Below are 19,934 nucleotides of genomic sequence, written 5' to 3'. Positions count from 1 at the left end.
AGCTCTACCTTCGAGGTTTCCTTCCTTTCTCATGCTCCCGTGGTTGGGGGTCCTTGGATCTCAAGTCTTCAGTTCTCATCAAATTCCGCCCCCGCCATGGTGAGGTCTCTGGGGCATGAGACTGTCCTGGCCAGGAGCCCCTCCCCAGGCCTCCAGGTGTCCGCACCTCCTGCAAGCTCCTGCTGGCCCGGGGCAGCGAGCCCTCGATGTCCTACACTGGCCCCTCTTTCCAGCCGTCCGTCCCTCCTCTCCTCCTCATCTCTGGGCCAGCTTTGCTTGCTTTTCTTCCCTTGTGGCTTGCATTCTTGGCTAGTGCGGTGATCTCTGATCCCGTGCCCGACGTTGCCAACTTCACCTGGTGGAGTGCTGGATGTTTCTGGGCTCCTGCAAGTATTCCTGAGGTCCTGGAGTCACTTAGAGATAATGAGCCCTCGGGTGTCGCCTTGAGGCTTGTCGGTGGTGTTTAGGGTAGGGCTGATTATTCCAAGCTGCTCCACAGGGCCCTGCCCCCTCGGCCCCCTGAGCTCCACCTGTGTCCCCAGCTCCTCTGGTCCTCTCTGGTGGTACGCCCCTGGCCTCCACAGCTTCCTCTCAGGCAGACACTGACCTGGGCTCTGCTGGCCTCGAGGGCTCCTCTCCTGCTGGGCCCCTGGGGCAGACACAGGGACGGAGCCACCTCCTCGCTCCCTTCTGTCTCCCAGGACAGTGGCGTGGAGGCCCCAGGGCTGCAGACCAGACTTCCTCAGCCAGCATCCCTGGGCCGTGTAGGGGGCTGGGTACCAAGGCTGGGGCATGCAGCTCTGCTCAGGGGCCTGGCTAACTCTCGCTGCTGCCGGTTTACCAGCCTGTGGCACAGGGACATCCTCCCCCACAGGCCCTGCGCCTGACCTGGTCAGGGACTGGACAGCAAGGCCTGAGACCTGTCTTCCAGTGGCAGCCCTGCTGCCAGGCCAGGGAGGTGTTGACTCAGGGGTTAGGGGTCCCCTCCTCGGGGCAGACCAGCTTCTGGGCATCCAGAGAAGAAGCCACCTGAGCAGCTGGGGTCAGGGCCAGATCTGGGGGATGGGCCCAGGAGCACCTGCCTCTGCTCCCTGGGGCTGGCCCGGCCCTTATGGGTACAGGACGCTGGCTTAGGGAACTGGGAGCTGTTGAGTCAAAAGCCAGTGGAGGGGCCCGGGTGGGGGCTCAGTAGTGGAGCACTCGCCTGGCAGGCGTGAGGCACTGGGTTTGATCCTCAGCACTGCATAAAAATAAATAAAATAAAAGTATTGTGTCCATCTACAACTAAATATATATATATATATATATATATATATATATATATATATATATATATATATATATAAAAGCCAATGGATGGCCAAGTGTGGTGGCACAGGCCTATAATCCCAGCAGCTCCAGAGGCTGAAGCAGGAGGATCAAAGACAGCATCAGCAACTTAGAGAGGCACTTAGCAACTCAGCGGAACCCTGTCTCTAAATAAAATATTTTTGTTTTTAAAAAGAAAAGGGCTGGGGATGGGGGGCTGTGGCTCATTGTTAAACGTCTGTGGGTTCACTCCCTAGTACCAAAAAAAAAAAAAAAAAAAAAAAGGCCAGTGGGCCCAGGAATTGGGAAGGGCGGCTACGTGAGGGCAGGCAGCTTGGGAGAAGCCTGAGGGTGCTCCCAGCCTGCTCTCTGGGGACCTGCACCCTCAGGCTTTCTGCAGCCCCAGGGAGAGCCCAGACAAAAAGTTCCAAAATTAGAACAGTCAGCTAATTGCCAGAGCCCAGCAGGGCCCTGGTTTGGGGCCAAGCTGGAGAGGCTCACAGCCTCCTTAGCACCCCTAGGAATAGGAGCCGCTGGGGCCTGAGGCCTGGGTGAGTGGCAGCCTGGTTCCCAGACACGGTCTCAGCTCGGGCTCCTTCTCCAGGGAGGATGGCCCATGCTCTGCCCAGGGCACTCGCCCCCTCAGGGCCTCCGTGCAGCCCAGGGTAGCCCCCGTGGTTCTGTGGCTGATTTCCAGGCAGCAGAAGGCAGGGGCTTGATGACCTCTGGGCCTGGTGCCGAGGGACAGGACTAGCCAGGGCCACCAGCAGCTTGTCCCCAGCAGGCTGTCAACCTCAGTGGTCCATTTGGAAGACCTGCGATGGCGTGCCCAGGGCTGAGGCTGCTGCCCCCTGGGCCTCTCCATCTGCCGTGGGGCTATTCTTCCAGCGGGTTAGGGCACCGGGTGTGCTCCGGCCGGCCTCACACCTGCTGGGGTCATCATTCCTGCTGGACAGGACAGGGCTTAGGTGTCTGGAGAAGTAAGAACCCAGGCCACCCTCCTGTGGCTGTCCCTGAACTCCACCTGAAGGAGCTTCCCATGGGGTGGGGGCTCGGGCAGCAGAGGCCATGTGACCTTGGTGACCTTGGGGCCTCAGTCCCACAGCCCCTGAGATTCCCTCGTCACTGCCCTTTAGCCCTAACAAGGCACTGCCACCCACAGGTCTGCCCAGCCCCTCCTCATCCTGGGGTGCCTGGCCCCGGGGCTCATCCCTGCCCTGTCTCTGAGCACGTGGAGAAGAGCCAGGGACAGGACCTAGGGTGAGCTTCAGGGGTGGGCAGGCCAGGCCGGGGCCTGCGGGCTTTGTGGCCACATCCTGTGGGTCTCTTTGGGTCCTGCCTAGAGTCACTTTGGGTGGGTTCTACAGATAATTAGAAAGCACCTGCTCCAGGTCCCCTGCTGGACCTGTGTGGGACACAGAGGAGCAAGGTGCCCAGGTGGGCACTCAGCATTCACCGCCTGAGGTGAGCGCAGCCTGCAGCTTCCTGGAGGCACTCAGCAGAGGTCACCTCCTAGGAGGCTGGGGGAGGTGGCGCCCATGGCCATCACACTACCTGCTGTGCTCGGGGGTGGGGACGGGCACTACAAGCTGCTTCTCTGTGCCCCCCATCCCAGGGTCTTCCTCCATGGGGTCTGCAGACCCTCACTGGGCTTGGCAGGGTGCTGGGCTCTGTGACAGTCAGCTCCTCAGGTTGCGGGCCCAGATGTGCCTGGTGTGCCCCGTGGCCCTGGCTGCATGGCTGCTCCATGGCTGGGCCGATCTTGCTGGTCATGGCCACTGACCAGGGCCCATGTTCAAAGAAAGGTCTCAGCATGACCCTGTGCCCATCCTCTTCCAGGCCCCCTGAGCCTGGCCGCCCTGGCCAAAGTGTCCCTGGGGGTTGGTATTCTGCGGCCAGCTGGAAGCCACTCTGGGCTGTCCTGATGGTGTGGCTTCTTCATGCTGGAGGAGGGAGCAGCTGGTCACCATCCTGCATCTCCAGGCTGAGGAAGGTGGGGCCCAGGACACTGTGTCTCCCTGTCAGGAGTGCAGCAGCCTTTGGAGGGAACAAGGCTGGAGTTAGGTGCCCGTGGTCGCCCGCGGTCGGCTCAGAGAGGCTGCGCAGACTGGCAACATCATCTTTTGAAGTAAAAAAAAAAAAATTAATTGACTCCATCTGTGTTGCCCTAATGACTGATTAAATGACTAATCACGGAAGTCTTAATTAAACCCATTTTTCTCTGAGCCGGAGAGGAGAAGGGGTTCTGTCAGCCTCCAGCGTGTGTCAGGCACCAGGCGAGCTGGCCCTCTGCTGAGAGCCACCAAGGAGCAACTGTGCCCAAGGTCACCCAGGGCTAGCTTCTCCTGAACATCGCGGGGCTGACTGGACCAGGCTGGGCTGATGGGCTTGCAGGCAGACGCATTTTCCCATCACCCAGCTTGAAATTAGGATGGCTGGGGGAAATGCAGGCAGAGCTGTGCTGCTCTTTGGAATGCTGGTGTGCGGCTGGGAAAAATCAGGGCCACGTCCACTAAATCAAGTCCGTTTTCTGCAGCTGACACGATTTCACGTCACTCAGGGACTGACAAGAGCTCTTGGTCGCGCTGTGGAATTCCGTAATGGGCCTGGAATGTGTCCACAGGAATGCAGCCGGGGGCCCTCCACAGAAACGTGCTCCCTCCCGGGGAAGCAGGCAGCCGGGTCTGGGGGAGCCTCCATCCACCCGTTCAAGGAGGCCGCCCGCCCGGTTCCCCTCTCCTGAGCCAGTCCTGGGCACAGGGAGCATGGTGAGGCAGCAGTTCAGGGCCTGGACTCTGAGGATGCAAAGCAGCCCCTCCTGAGGCAACAGGAGCCCTCCTGGAGCCCAGGATCCCCTCAGGTCTGCAGCTCCAGACGGGCAGCCACGGTCCTGGCAGGCCTGGACTCTGCGTGGCAAGGCCTGGGGTGGCCCTGATCTTATCAGAGGCAGGAGTAGTAGCAGGAGTAAGGGTGCTTATGCTCTCCTAGCAGATGGGTCCAGTACCTCTGCACTGGCCTGTCCATGTGGGGCCCTTGCTGCAGGCTCCCCTCGTCAGGCCATCTTGCACACTGTGACCTGGTCTGCAGGCCTCACACGTGAGGCTGGGTTGGCAAGCCAGGCACGGACCTCTATGCCCAGATACTGTGCCCACATTGGGGCACGGTGTTTGTGGGACCCTCTGCCTCTCTTTCCTCCATCGAGACCCCGGATTCAGGAAACACAAAGGTAACTTTTCTTAGCCCAGGAGAGATTATAGAAGCATGCTGGAGGTGAGGCAGAGGCCAGGGCTTCTCCAGCACTCGGCCCTCCTCCCTCCTGTGACTCAGAGCCAGCTGCTCCTCTGGAATTTCAGGCTGGTGTGTCCCTGTCACTCTTGGGAGGTGCAGGGGCGCCCTCTCACTCCCTCCTATAGTTGGAAATCTTCGGATACAGCGGTGGCTGCTGATGTGGGCAAAGGTTGCTTTGGGGGAGGATAAGTGAGGTCTGCTGGGGTGTCCAGGGTGTCCAGCAGGTGAGCACAGGCAGGGAAGCTGTGAGCTGCCTGCCCTCCCCAGTAGGCCGTTGGGTGCTGAGGGTGGCATCTGTCTACAGAGTGGCAAGAGAGGGGCTTATGAGGGCCACAGGGTCCCCGGGACTGTAGCTCAGCCTGGCTACCTGTGGCCACTGTTCCTGGATGCCAGCGGCAGAGTGAGTCCACCTGTTCTGGCCCACACCTGGCCCCTCTGCAGGATGGCAGCACCTGGACTCTGCTCCGTCCCTATCTCGAACCTCCTGGGAGGGACACAGAAGCCGACTCCCATGTCCTGCTGGCCTCTTCCCACTGATGCTAAATGCCAGGCAGGCTGCCACTGACCTGACCACTCCTCACTGGCCACTTAGGGGATGACACAGGAGCCCATCGGGTCTGACAGGCCAACTTAGGCCACTGGAAACTGAGCTTCTGCCCTAGGGATGGAAAGGTCCCCGGGCGGCCCACGGCCTGCCTGACCTTTGCCGGCAAGGTATGAGGAGTAGCTCTGCTGGGCCAGGTGGGTGGCACACAGGGAACAGAGCTGGTGTCCCCACTGGGAAGCCTCACACCTACGCCTGCCTTGCATCACCTGGTGAAGTTGTCCCTAACTTTGGAACCCTGATGGAGCCAAGGCTGGCCAACTGGCTGAGATTACCAAGCAGAAGACACATTGTAACAGTTTGTTGCAGCCTCTCAATACCCGCATCTTAGGCCTGCGGGCCAGTGAAGGCACTGGCGAGAGGTTGAGAGGTTTGGGGCTGGGGAGGTGGCTCCAGCGGTAGCGTGCTCTCCTGGCATGCGCGGGGTGCTGGGTTCGATCCTCAGTACCATATAAAAATAAAATAAAGATTTGTGTCCACTGAAAACTAAAAAATAAATATTAAGAAAAAGGAGGGAAAACATCCCAGCAGTGGCTCTGGGGACACCAGAGGGACAGAGCCATGGCCCTTGGGTTCCTTGGACTGTGGGCTGAATCCCTTGGGGGGAGGTTTGGGGGCTGAACTCTGTTTATTGCCACAGGGTGAGGCCACCAGGCTCCCCTGTCCCCTGTTCCTCTCCACACCCACAGTTGCTCCCTCCAAGGAGCTCACTCTGGGATGGAGTCAGACCAGAGAAGGAAGGAGGGCGGAGGAAGGAGGGACAGAGTGAGGGAAGAAGAGAGGGAAAGAGGAAGGGGGGAGGAAGGACAGAGGGAGAGAGGAAGGGGGGTAGGAGGGTGGGAAGGAAGAGCAAGGAGGCACAATCAGGAACTGTGACCCCAGGGGCGGTGACTGACCTGGCTGGGCTGGACAGGGGGCTGTGACCCTGCAAGCCTCACTCCACGTAAGGGAAATGGGGGGTCACCAGTGATGGCGATCTCTGAGGACCCCTGGAAGAGCTAGAAAGGGGCTTCCTCCGGAAACTGGGCACTAACTAAGCTGGAAAGGGGAGGTCATGTGTTGGGTGGGGTGGCAAGAACATTCTAGACAGAAGGTGCAGAGGTGAGCAGGATGGAAGAAGGTGCAGAGGTGAGCCGCTCCTGGTGTGGGCAGTGAGAGTGAGGGTCTCTGGGCACTGGTGGCAGAATCCCAGCTCAAACTCCTGCTGGTGAGGGTTGAGTCCTGAGGACAGTGGAGACCCTGGCCTGCCTCCCTCCCACACCACAGGGGTCTTGCCCTGGACAAAGTGTCAGGAGCATTCATTCCTCAGCCCCTGCCTGACCACTGGTGGGCAGCAAGCCCTTTGCACACTCTGCCTGGGAGAGGGACTCAGGAATGACACCTTCAGAACTTCCTGGCTTTCTCATGCGCAGACCAGAGGTGGGCTCGGAAGGTGCTCCTGCTTCTGACTGGACACGGGCTGGGCTGCTCAGAGCACGGCTTCCGGAGTTCTGCCAGGTGGGGTCCTTGGATTGGCGACTGCCACAGGGGGCTGGTGGGAGTGCAGGAGGCTCTGGGGATGTGGCTGGGGTGGGCCCTGCCTGAGGCTCCCCCCTTCTTGTTAGGCAAGGGTGTCACACAAACACCCACAGAGACTGAGTGGCCCCCAGGGGACAGAACTGGGGAGTCCCTGGAAGGTGACTTGAGGTCAGTGTGCAGTGTGTGGGCAGTGGAGGCCACAGGGCTGGAGGGAGGCCGGGGGAGCTGGCACGGGAATGTTCAGAGGCCTCTTTAACCTGAAGCCATGCCAGGGCCCCAGGGGTGCACCTCACAGCTGGCCCCCTCCCTAGAGGGAGAACAACTCTGGGAGAACTCAGGATTAAAAATCGCTCTGGGGTTTCTAAATCCAGAAAACTCTGACTGGTTACAGAGAGCGAAGAGGCTCCCAGGGAAAATCAGCCTCACCTTGGCCTAGAGGAGGCCCTGTGCCCAGCCCGGTTGGTGCCAGCGCAGCACCACAGCCCCAGGAACCCCTGAGGCTGGGAGAGACATGGACACTGGCTGCCAGGCACAAGCCCACTCACGAGCTGGGATCATTTGAAGGCTGGAAAGTCGGATGTGCCGCCTGTCTTCCCTGGTCACAATAACCCCAGTGTGTGGATGTTTAATTTCGGCCTCCTGGAAGCCCTTGGTGGGCAGGCGGCAGGACGAGCTGGGGCCCCTCCGTTTCCTGGGGAGGAAGCAGGCAGCAGCAGCCTCCTGCTGGGACCAGCGTCTCCAGCCCCCTCAGGCCCACTGGGCGGACAGGAGCCCCTCAGTGGCCGGATCGGCTGTTTCTGTCAGTGCTTCAGCTGCGAGAAACGAGCTTCGCGAGCTTTGCGAACGTGACTCAGAGCCGCCTGGGGATGCACCCCGCTGGCAGCGGCTCTCCCAGCGCCGCCTCGCAGGGCATCAAAGGCTTGTCAGCGCGCCAACACCGTGCCAGCCTCCAGGGTCCCGGCTGGCCCACCCCCGGCGTCAGCGACGAGCAGTCTGATCGCTGGAGCAGCAGCCGGGCGTGGACTGCCGCCCCCGTCCCCAGCCTCCCCGGGAAGACTCCCCTGGGGCTTCTCCACGCAGTCCCCAGCCCCCAGGCAGGCGCTCGCGGCATGCTCCCGGTGGCTCCGGCCTGCTCCCCGGGACCTAAAGCCCAGGAGGCTGCGGGTCGGAGCGCGGGCGTGGCAACGCTCCGGCACCCGGGGCGCCCGGAGCCCTCCACGGCCCACGGAGCTCTTTTCTGGGCGGCTGAGGGGCAGTGTGGTACGCCCGCGCCCCGCCCACCTCGGCGGCCCTGCCCACCTCGACCGGCCCCGCCCCCACCACCGCCGGCCCCGCCCACCTCGACCGGCCCGCCCACCTCGACCGGCCCCGCCCCCACCTCCGCCGGCCCCGCCCCCACCTCCGCCGGGCCCGCCCGCCCCGCATGGCTCCGCCCACCTCGGACCGCCCCGCCCGCCCGGCCCCGCCCGGCCCCGCCCACCTCGGCGGCCCTGCCCACCTCGACCGGCCCCGCCCCCACCTCCGCCGGCCCCGCCCACCTCGACCGGCCCCGCCACCACCACCGCCGGCCCCGCCCCCACCACCGCCGGCCCCGCCCACCTCGGCGGCCCTGCCCACCTCGACCGGCCCCGCCCCCACCACCGCCGGCCCCGCCCACCTCGGCGGCCCTGCCCACCTCGACCGGCCCCGCCCCCACCTCCGCCGGCCCCGCCCACCTCGACCGGCCCCGCCACCACCACCGCCGGCCCCGCCCCCACCACCGCCGGCCCCGCCCACCTCGACCGGCCCCGCCCCCACCTCCGCCGGCCCCGCCCGCCCCGCATGGCTCCGCCCACCTCGGACCGCCCCGCCCGCCCGGCCCCGCCCGCCCCGCATGGCTCCGCCCACCTCGGACCGCCCCGCCCGCCCGGCCCCGCTCGGCTGGGAGGACGCTGCGCAGAGTGCGCCTCTAATTAGATCCGGAATCTCACAGAATCCTACGGGTTCCATCAGGCGGAGGTCAGAGGGAACCCCTGGCGGGTGGCGGTGGGTGCCCGCTGCTCTTCCAGAGACCCGCCCCGTCCTCCCTAGCTCCTGGGCCGGCCTGCAGGTGCTGAGGGCTGCAGGGTCCACCTTGCCCGGGGGTCTTAGTCCGGCAATAGGAGCGCCAGGCTCCTCGCTTCCCCCTAGTTTGACAGGCAGCCCTGTGGTCTGTCAGACAAAAATCCAGACGTGATTTGGGCAAGCTGTTGGTGAACTCTGAGACCCTGACCCTCGGTTTCCTCCTCTGTAATGGATGCTGGTTATGGCATCCCACTTGGGCATGACTGCACCTGGCCTGGCATAGATGCTGAGGAAACTTGACCAGCTCGCAAGCCCCTCCCCAGGTGCCCCTGCCTCACGTGGACCTTTCCCCAGCTGGGTGAAGCCGGGGGAGCCCCCTGGCTCTGCTCCACCCAGGGCTCTCCAGCCTCCTGAGATAGGCTGCAGGAGGCGGAACACTCTCCCCTGGCAGCCAGACACGAGTGGGGCTGCACTTCCACCACCAGTCCCTGGAAGAGACCCCTTTGAGCAGCTGCATTGTGGGCCTCTCCTGGTCACACCCAGGAAGACCCCTTGCCTGTGCAGTCCTCTGTGTCAGGGGAGACTGAGGCATGTGGGGGGCAAAGGGCCAGGCCCAGGGGATGGTCAGAGCCAAAGGCTCCCCCAGGTCCTGGTGGGAAGACCAGAGCTGGCCCTCTGGAACCCCTGGAGTGGGGTCCACCTCCTACCTGCTGCCTCCTGCAGCCTCCTGGGCGGTGGGCATCTCTCTGGGCTTACTGCCAGCCTTCTAGAGGGTTGACAGGAGGAGAGAGAAGCAGGCTCAGAGAGGCCTGGCCAGGGCCTCCATGGACACACATGCCCACCGTGTGGGCAGTGAGCCTGTGCTACCTCATGAGGGCTGTGCAGGAACAGGAAGGGCTGGCGTCCAGGGGGAGGAGGCCCCAGGAGCAGGTCCCGGAACTCAGCACAGCCTTGCTCCACCCGCTGCCGAAGGTCCTCAGGACGGTGGCAATGGCCTCCCCTGGCTGAGAGGAAAGAAAGGAAGGACCCTTGAGTCATGAATCAGACAGCCAGAACCTTCCACAAAGCATGGGGCGGGCTGGTGCTCATGGGTGCAGATGGCCACATGGGCTGGGAGACAGCCCAGGACGCTGGCCATCCGCTAGCTCACATGACCATGTGGGAAGAAGGTGGAACCTGGCAAAGGATGGACCTTTGTCCTGTGTCTCACTTTGTACCAGCCAAGTGTACAGGCGTGTGGACAGGCAGGGTGGACAGGAGTGTGGACAGGGAACTGTAGACAGGGCAGTGTGGACAGGGAGGGTGGACAGGGAACTGTAGACAGGGGCAGTGTGGACAGGGCAGGCAGGCTCTGTGGTGGGTGAATTTGGGGTCCCACACCTCCACCCCTGACTGGGGTCCAGCACAGCTCCTCGTAGGCCAGCTTTGGGCTGGGGTGGGCCGCACCTCCACTTCTCTCAGCCGAGGTGTCCAGCTTTTATTTAAGGCCTGGCAGGGACATAGGACAGAGAGGCTGGTGCTCAGCCTGAAAGCCGAGCCGAACCCTCTTCTCTCCACAGGGGGAGATGGGAAGCTTCTGCTCAAATGTGGCTTCCAGCTGGGCCTCATGTAGGCCCCAACCACCGCAGATAGAGGCAGGAGCTCGGGCAGGGCAGCCCCCACTGGAGCAGCAGCCCCAGAAGACCTGGAGCGGGCAGAGGGCCGGTGCCCTTTGCAGACCCTGCCCATCTTGGCTCCCTCCTCTCCAGGGTCCCAAGGTGTGGTGGATCAGGGGTGCTGCCTGCCCACCACTAGCACCCCCTTCCTCCTCTGATACAGAAAGCAGCTCAGCAGAGGGTGAGCATTTGCCTGCTAGGCTGGTGCAGGGGTCCTGGGAGCCCCCCGGGGTGTGTGCATGGGCGCACACAGGCATGCACACACACACACACACACACACACACACACATGCACACGCATCAGAAACCACTTTCCTATGGGGGCTGGGCTTGAGGACCCTCCTGACAGCCTCCACCCTGATATTCCTGAGAAGGCTGGAGGCAGGGAGGTTCTGAAGGGGGAGCCTGGGCGAGGACAGTGGCCTCAGCCATAATGGAGGGTCCCCAAGGCAGTGACACAAGGGATGGTGCTTGGTAGCAGATGGAAGGTGGAGCAGGGGGTGCACCCAGGCAGGGATGGAGCAGGGCCTGGAGAGGGGTTGGCCGGGGCCCAGTCTGTCTGACCCAGCTTCACTAGAGGCAGGGGACATTACAGACGGGGCAGGGTCTGCAGGCAGGACCCCACTCGAGGAGATAGAATAGCACAATTGTTAATAATACCCAGCCTACATAATAAGTTCTCTAGTCATAATGTAGAAAGAGGTTCTAAGGGATTAGGCTCCACAGGTGTAGATTGGGCTATGTTGTCTTTAAATTTAGATTCTCGCCCAATGCTAAAACTAAATATTTGTTATGGAAAGTTGCCAATGAGGAATTTTGCACGGAGACAGCTAGGTGAAATGCAGCAGCTGGTTACCCTCAAAGAAATCTAGAAATGCTTTTAGGAAAAGGACCTTATGAGGGTCAACGGCAACAAATTGAATATGATCCTGCTGTATATGCACAAATTGCTGTAGACGCAGTTAGGGCATGGAAGACTTTACAAGGACATGGAGATTCACAAGGTCAGCTATCTAAGGTAATACAGAGACCTAATGAACCTTACGCTGACTTTGTAGATAGGCTTATTCAAACAGCCGCCAAAATTTTTGGGGATACAGATCAAGCAACGCCATTAATAAAACAACTTGCTTATGACCAAGCGAATCGTTGCTGCAGAGATATCATTAGACCATGGAAACAGGAAGATTTAAACACATATATTAAATTATGTAGAGACATTAATGAACAAGAGCAAGTCATGGCAGCTGCAGTAAAACAGGCTTTAGATGCCAGGCCAGAAACATGCTATAATTGCGAACAAACAGGACATTTTAAAAGGAGTTGCCCTGTAAGAGGAGGTTTTAACAAAACTAGAAATCAAAGGAATAGAATACCGGGTATTTGCCCACGATGCCATAGAGGGAGACATTGGGCTAATGAATGCCGTTCTCAAACCACCATAGAAGGTACTCCGTTATCAAAAAATGGACAAGGATCAGGTATTTACCCACGATATCGTGGAGAAAGGCATCAGGCTTCATTGCCAAAAAACGGAGTGAGGGGCCCAATGCTCCGGGGCCCAAAACCACAAATATACGGGGCAGTGGAGGAACCCAGCAACACCATCAGGGTGGTGCCCAGGACACATTGTCCATTAAATCCCTCATCAGACAAACCCGAGGGAGCACAGGGTTGGACATCTGCGCCTCTGCCAGAGCAGTATTAACTCCAGAGATGGGAGTTCAAATCATTCCTACAGGAGTAAAAGGACCTCTTCCCCAAGGAACAGTAGGCTTATTATTGGGATGTAGTTCATCTACATTAAAAGGACTTATGATAAGTCCTGGGGTAATTGATCCCGATTATGTAGGTGAAATAAAAATTATAGCTAGTTCTCCAGGAGGTATATCAGTAATTTCACCTGGAGATAGAATAGCACAATTGTTAATAATACCCAGCCTACATAATAAGTTCTCTAGTCATAATGTAGAAAGAGGTTCTAAGGGATTAGGCTCCACAGGTGTAGATTGGGCTATGTTGTCTTTAAATTTAGATTCTCGCCCAATGCTAAAACTAAATATTCAAGGTCACGAGTTTAATGGGCTACTGGACACAGGTGCTGACCTTAGCATCATATCTCGTCGAGAATGGCCAAAACATTGGCCATTACAACAAGCCACTCAAATGCTTAGAGGCCTAGGAGTGGCGACTAATCCCCATAGAAGTTCTATGGTATTAGATTGGAAGGATCCTGAAGGATGTGAAGGAACTATACAACCATATGTTTTGGATCACCTTCCTATTAATCTATGGGGACGAGATGTCCTGGATCAACTAGGTTTGATGTTAACAAATAACATCAATTCTAATGCGCCCACTACTAGGACTAGACAAGGTGTTAAGAAAGAAAAAAGATTAGGAAAACAAGAACAAGGTTTAGCAGCACCAGTTCAATTAGATCAAGGAACAGACAGACATGGGTCGGATTTTCAGAAAGGGCCACTGAGACAATCAAAATTACTTGGAAATCAGAAAGACCAGTATGGGTTCCTCAGTGGCCCTTGACTAAAGAAAAGATACAAGTAGCCCATGATCTGGTCAAACAACAATTAGTGGAAGGACATTTACAACCTTCCGTATCTCCCCATAATACTCCCATTTTTGTCATCAAAAAGAAATCGGGTAAATGGAGATTATTGCAAGATTTAAGAGCCATTAATAATGAGATGGTTATTATGGGACCTGCTCAATCAGGGATTCCTCAATTGTCTGCTTTACCAAAAACGTGGCATGTTTTATCTATAGATATTAAAGATTGTTTTTTTTCGATTCCAATTCATCCCGAGGATAGTCCACGTTTTGCATTTACTATCCCTGCATTAAATCATGAAGGTCCTGATGAGAGATATGAGTGGAAAGTACTCCCTCAAGGTATGGCTAACAGTCCAACTATGTGTCAAATCTATGTAAATAAAGCAATCCAGCCACTTAGAAATCAAAATCCTGGACTAAAAATATTTCACTATATGGATGATGTATTATTAGCACATAAAGATAAAAACACATTGCTGGAATGTTATGCCACACTTACAAATTTATTAAAAAATTATAATCTAGAGATAGCAATAGATAAAGTACAATTAAATTTTCCAATTAATTACTTAGGAGTTCTATTATCCTCAACCATGGTCCGTCCACCGAAAATTCAAATACGAGTAGATCAACTCAAATCACTCAACGATTTTCAAAAGTTATTGGGAGACATAAATTGGATAAGGCCTTATCTAGGCATACCAACAGGAGAGTTGGGACCTTTATTTGATATTCTAAAAGGTCCATCAGATCCAAATTCACCCCGAATGTTAACTCCTAAAGCTAGAAAGGCATTAAAAATTATTGAAGCATATATGGAAAATATGCATCTAGATAGAATTGATATAAGTTTGCCTTTATTATTTATTGTACTACCAACAAAAAATATTCCTACAGGAGTATTTTGGCAAGAAGGTCCATTATTATGGATACATTTATCTTATTCTCCTAACACTATTCTTACTAGGTATCCTGAGGCTGTAGGACAATTAATACTCAAAGGAATAAAAACAGCAAAGGGAGTGTTTGGGATTTCTCCCAATAAAATTATTACTCCATATACTATGGATCAAATTGATGAGTTAGCTAATGAGATAAATACTTGGGCAATAATCATGTGTAAATCTAATGTTTCATTTGATAATCATTTGCCATCGAATCCTTTGTTGTCTTTTTGGTCTAAGCATCCTGTAATTTTTCCTAAAATGACAAGGAAAACACCTATCATGAATGCTCCAAATATATTCACTGATGGGTCTAATAATGGTACAGCAGCTATAGTTACCCCTGATCAAACTTTTACATTTTTAGTACCCAAACAATCAGCTCAAAAGGTAGAGCTTAATGCAGTTTTACAAGCTTTTGTGATGTTCAAAGATTCTGTATTTAATTTATTTTCTGATAGTCAATATATAGTTAATGCTATTAATTCCCTTGAAGATGCTGGTAGGATTTCCCCTTCTTCTACTGTTTTTTCTTTGTTTTCCACTATACAAAGTCTAATATGGGACAGAAAAGATCCATTCTTTATAGGACATATCAGGGCACACACAGGATTGCCTGGAGCCCTTAGTTTGGGCAATGATTTAGCAGATAAAACTACACATGACATACATATTTTCTCTACATTAGAAGAAGCTACAAATTTTCATAAAAGGTTTCATGTCAATGCTAATACTTTACAAAAGCGTTTTAAAATAACTAAGGAACAAGCCAGGCATATAATAAAACAATGTCAAAATTGTGTGACCTTTCTACCACAAGTTAATCTTGGAGTCAATCCTAGAGGACTGATACCTAACCATATTTGGCAGATGGACGTCACACACTTGCCAGAATTTGGAAAATTAAAATATTTACATGTTACAGTTGATACTTCTTCTGGATTTTTGATGGGCTCCCTTCATGCCGGAGAAAAAACTAAAGATGTTATAGCTCATTGCTTACAAAATTTTGCCACTGTGGGTGTTCCTAAACAGTTAAAAACTGATAACGGTCCTGGTTATACATCTGCCTCTTTTAAACAATTTTGCTCATCATTTGGTATTACTCATATAACAGGAATCCCATACAATCCACAGGGACAAGGCATAGTTGAAAGAGCTCATCAAACTATTAAAACGTACCTATTAAAGCAAAAAGAGGGAATTGGTAAGGGGTATATATCCCCCAAAGATAAACTTAAAATAACCCTTTTTACTCTAAACTTTTTAAATTTGGATTCATCAGGACTTAGTGCTGCAGAAAGACATATGTACCCGAAAAATGTACATAAGCCTAAGGTACTTTGGAAAGATGTTCTAACAGGACAATGGAAAGGTCCTGATCCAGTTATTGTCTGGAATCGGGGTTCCGTCTGTGTGTTTCCACAGGGAGAACAGCAGCCGATTTGGATTCCAGAGAGATTAACTAAAGCAATTTCTACAGAAAAAGAAGATGATTTGACTCAAATCCATAACAGCTGATATCCAGAGCTCCAGCTTGGCTATTCTTACATCTGCGACAGTGATTAACCACGGTGCTTTTTTTCAATATCTATTTTATTATTGCATTTTTCCCACATTGTAAAGTTCTATTTTATTTTTTGAACTCATACAAACCTAGGTTAATGTTTTTCTGATCAGTTTTATTTTTTGACTGGGTTTTATTTTTTGACTAGAGTTTTTAAACATTGCAATGGAGATTTCACCTAGGTAAAACTACAAGGCCTTTATTGTCTTATGTGTTGTATGTTATGTGTGCACTGTTTTGTGTTGTATGTCTGTATGTGTGTATGTCCATATTTCATATATGAGGAGCGCTCATGAAAAAATGGATCCGAATTTTTTTTTTATTCACGTGATTTAAATGGTTTAATTTAAATTAGGTAAACAGCTGTTAATGATTGTTTTTAAAGGTGGTTAACAGATCTGTTTGCTTACTAATTTAAATTAGGTAAACAGCTGTTAAGGATTGTTTTTTAGGAGGTTAACAGATCTATTTGTTTACTTTCACCTTTCCTTTTCATTATATTTAATAATTCTGTTCAGGATAATGTCTCTTTAGCATCATTGCCAGAATTCCCATCTCCATCCCAGTGCCGGTGAAGACTAAGATAAAACCAAACTACAGCTTCTATGATAGTCATCACAGTAAACTGCATAAACTGATGCATCAATGAAATTAACTCAACAAGTAATGCTCAATCAAGGACTCGATTTACTTTGGGAGGAAATGGACATATTGATAGACTCCTCCGATTTGAATTGCCTGCAGAACTTGCCTGGACTATATATCAGTTGCATGCATTGTGAACTATCGTCTGGTGCAGTGAATTGTGGTACTGCTGGCATATCTTTGCTGATGGTGTCACCAGTGACGCAATTTCCTTGCCAGCGCACCCCATGTTAATTGTGGTAGTGCTGGCATATCTTTGCTGATGGTGTCACCAGTGACGCAATTTTTCCAAAAGAGCCGTCAATTGCCTTGGTGTCGTGGCATTTCTGTATCTTCCTCCCTTCTACTAGTGATGGTCTAAAATTTGGGGGCCAACAGAGGTGAGGCAAGAACCTCACCCCCCCACTGGCACCAAGGATATTTGGGGGCCAACAGAGGTGAGGCAAGAAACCTCACCCCCCCACTGGTGCATAGGCCTTTCCACAAGCATGGCTAAATGCTGGACCAGTAGTCAGTGACGGGTTGATCTGATTACAGTGGATTCAACCTAAGACAGGAAGCTGACGCCTAAAGGTCAGTTCTCCCATGACAGGTAAGAACCATATGTTGAATTGGACAACCTACCAGGCACGGTCCTTAAGCCACATTGCTTGTTGTTTAATTAATCAGAAGGGGGGAGATGCTGAGGGCCATTACCAAGTAGAAATGACGCATCGAAATTTCCTTGCCAGCGTACCCCATGTTAAATGGACTTGCCTTGGAAATCCGCTGTGACCTTGCATGTGTGTTTGAGAAAGGTGACCCTGCTCAACAACCAGGGTGGATCCAGGATTAGGGTGTATTGGTCCTTGGGTTTAGGGCATTCCCAGTTTAAGACCTTGGGTTTTAGGGAAGTTCATGTTGAGGATTATTGCTGCTGGAAATAGGGCGTTCCTGCTACCTGAGCTCCCTTGGAGTTCTCGTGAGATTCAGAGAGCATTTTGGGAAAAAAGCCTCGTGGAGTAGGTGAATTGGGTGGCAGCAGAACTGGGATTGCGAGAGAACGTGTGTGGAGGCTGGTGTGAGTTCGGGAATAAAGAATTGCTGTTTGAATCTACAAAGCTGTGTGGTGGCTTGTGATTCTGTGCCCAGCCAAGACTGTGGCAACCTGCCACATGCCATTCTCAGGTGCGGGGTCAGAAGGGGCACAGTTTCTGCTGAGCAGATAACTGTGTGTCCAAACCGAGCCCCAGGGGTCCACCTCTCGGCCGCAGGCTCACCGGCGCTGTCTGAAGCTGTGCCTTCCCTGAATGTCACAGTGACTGCTGCCTGTGGGCCACCAAGTTGGGCCAGGCATTTGCAGGCGGATCTCATGAAACCAGAGAGTGAAGCCCTGTCACCCTGCCCAGATGGGCCGGCCGCGGGGCCCTCCGGGAGCCCTGACCTGGTGGCACCGCAGGAAGAGAACCTGGAGCACCAGGGGCCCAGGAGAGCCTGTTCTGGGGACTGCAGCGCCACTCCCCCTCCGCCGTCCCTGGCTGAGGGGAACGAGAGCAGGGCGCTCTGAATTGGCAGGGACCCGGCCACTGCAGTAAGAGGAACCCGAGGGGGAGGGGGACCATCCTGGCAGGGAACCTTCCAGGTCCGGCTCCTGTGGACCCAGGAATCCCTCCCCAGCAAGGCCACCTGACCACACCGAGGGCCCTGGGACGGCTGGCTTTGCTCTTCCATTCACTCACCCAGATGCCTGCTCCCCGCAGCGACTGCACCAGCCACGCTGACCACGCGGGCTCTCCCTGCTGCTAACCACCCGCTGCTTCCACGTGTCCGTCTCACATACGTCAGACGCCACCCCCAAATCTGCCCACCGCTCCCCCGACGTCGGCTCCTACCCCAGTGCTGCAGTCAGAAGCGGGGGTCAGCCCCCAGTCACCCCCAGCCTGTTCCCTCCACCCCGCAGTTTGTGCCACAGCAGTGGCATGAGGTCACTGACTTTGCCTCCAAAACACGGTGGCTCTGGGACCCCTCCAGCTGCCCCTTGCCCTGCCGCCCTGGCCCTGGCACTGCCTTCGTCTGGGCCAGACTCCTGGGGCCCTCACCCCTCTGTCCGTTTGTCCCCAGGGCAGCCCTTCCCCTGCCGAGCAGAGCGGCTGGGTCGCTGCCTCCTCCACTCCTCGGTCTAGTGGACAGCTGGTCACTCAGCAGGGTGGTCTCTGACAGGCCACGCCCAGAGCACCTGTGAGGGGCGGCTGGCGACACAGGGCCGGGCGTGGGGCAGCTGTGGGGGCAGCTGAGCCTGTCCAGGAGCCCCAGACAGTGCCATCCTCCGGGGCAGGGTCTGGCGAAGGCTTGGCAGGCTGCAGAGGTCTTGCAGAAGCGGCTTTCCCTCCGGGGGGCAGGTGGCGTCCCTTCCGAGGCAACTGCCCGGAGCAGGAGCATGCTTCCACGGGCTTCTCTCCTTCAGCTGGAGGTGGGTTTTAGGAGGCCACAGTCCATGCACTCCTGGAATCTGCTGAACCTCGCTGGGCCTCCTTCTTCCCTTGGACACTCCTGGCTGCTGCTGGCCAGCCCCCTCACTGCCCCTGGCTCAGGCCGGCCCTGGTGCAGGTCAGTTTCTCTCTGCCCCCGGGCCCTCTTTGGGCAGGCTCCTCACTTCCTGTGGAAGCGAGAACCACCCTGACTCATGCGAGCCCCTCTGAGCTGGACGCCAGCCCAGCCTGCAGCAGACATGGGCTGCCGTCCCCAGAAGGTCACACAGCACAGCCTCGGGAGCCCGGTCCCCATCCCTGCTCCACCTGCTCCTCGATCCCGCCTTCCCCCACATCTGCCCGTCAGCCAGGTCTCCCCAGATCTCTCTCCACTCCTCCCCTTGTGGGCAGCATCAAGGCCACGTCCCGGGGCCAAGGCCACCACTGCCTGCGGCTGGGATGACCGTGGTGGGTCCCATCGCAGCCCCCTGGCCCTGTGACCCATTTCTCACCCAGCACTGGATGGGTTCAGGTCATAAGGAAGCCCTGGGCTCAGCTGCCCCGGCTCCGGGGTTCCCTTCCGCCATCACCGTCAGATGCCCGATGCCTCCTGCGTGTTGATCAAGGGGTTTCTGCCTCCCCTGCTGGCCCCGGCCTTGGGGCACTGCCCTGAGCTTGTCCACCCTGTGTGCAAACTCGTTCTATCAGGCCACACCGTGGAAAGGAAAGAGCTATCATCTGAAGGCCGGCGCCCACAGGGACGCGAAATTCTGACTGCAGAGAGAACTGTAGACGCTGCAGACGTGACTGCAGAGAGAACTGTAGACGCTGCCGTGTGCAGGCCAGCTGTGGTCACGGGGCGCCCTCAGGGTGTCTTCCAGCCCCAGATGGGGTGGCTGCTGCCAGGCTGGGAGACTGATCCCAACTGTGTGCTCCATGGGGCCCCAGGAGCCCCAAGAGGCCCACCTTGCCAGTGCTCTGGGGGAGGGGCTGGGAGGCCGACGTGTCCTCCAGCCAGGCTGACCCTGAGGCCGGGGGCCAGCTCTGGGAGTGACTTCCAAAGCCTTTATGTGGATACTAATTACAACAATTATGGCTTTATCAGCAAGATAAAGGTCGGCAGGCACCCGAGGGAGGGCGTCCTGGGGAGAGGCTGCGCAGGGATGGGAGCGGGCAGCCTGACCTCTCCGGGAGGGAAATGTCGATTAATTATCCTTTTACAGCTGAGTCAATTAGACTCCCCAGTCACCTGTGTAGGACGCTGAGGCGGAGGCAGAGGGGTCGCAGGGACGGACAGGCTGGGAAGCCAGCACCGCGAAACGGCTGCCGCAGCTCCGGCGC

General features: G+C 55.5%; 1 protein-coding gene across 3 annotated transcripts in view; it reads right to left on the bottom strand.

Moving 5' to 3' along the window:
- Positions 1-19,934, bottom strand: part of MORN1 (MORN repeat containing 1) — a 59,393-nt gene that overhangs the window by 8,788 nt on the left and 30,671 nt on the right. For all 3 annotated transcript variants that reach the window (XM_081307356.1, XM_081307357.1, XM_081307358.1), the window contains 2 exons: positions 9,629-9,765; positions 9,469-9,527 (listed from right to left, as the gene is read on the bottom strand). In XM_081307356.1, the coding sequence (XP_081163482.1) occupies positions 9,469-9,527; positions 9,629-9,765 (196 nt within the window). The remainder of the gene's footprint in view (positions 1-9,468; positions 9,528-9,628; positions 9,766-19,934) is intronic.

Source organism: Spermophilus citellus (genome assembly GCF_964194105.1).
Source record: "Spermophilus citellus genome assembly, chromosome: 9".
NCBI lineage: Eukaryota > Metazoa > Chordata > Mammalia > Rodentia > Sciuridae > Spermophilus > Spermophilus citellus.
The sequence above is the reverse complement of the archived record's forward strand: the minus strand, read 5'-3'. Positions and strand labels throughout refer to the sequence as shown.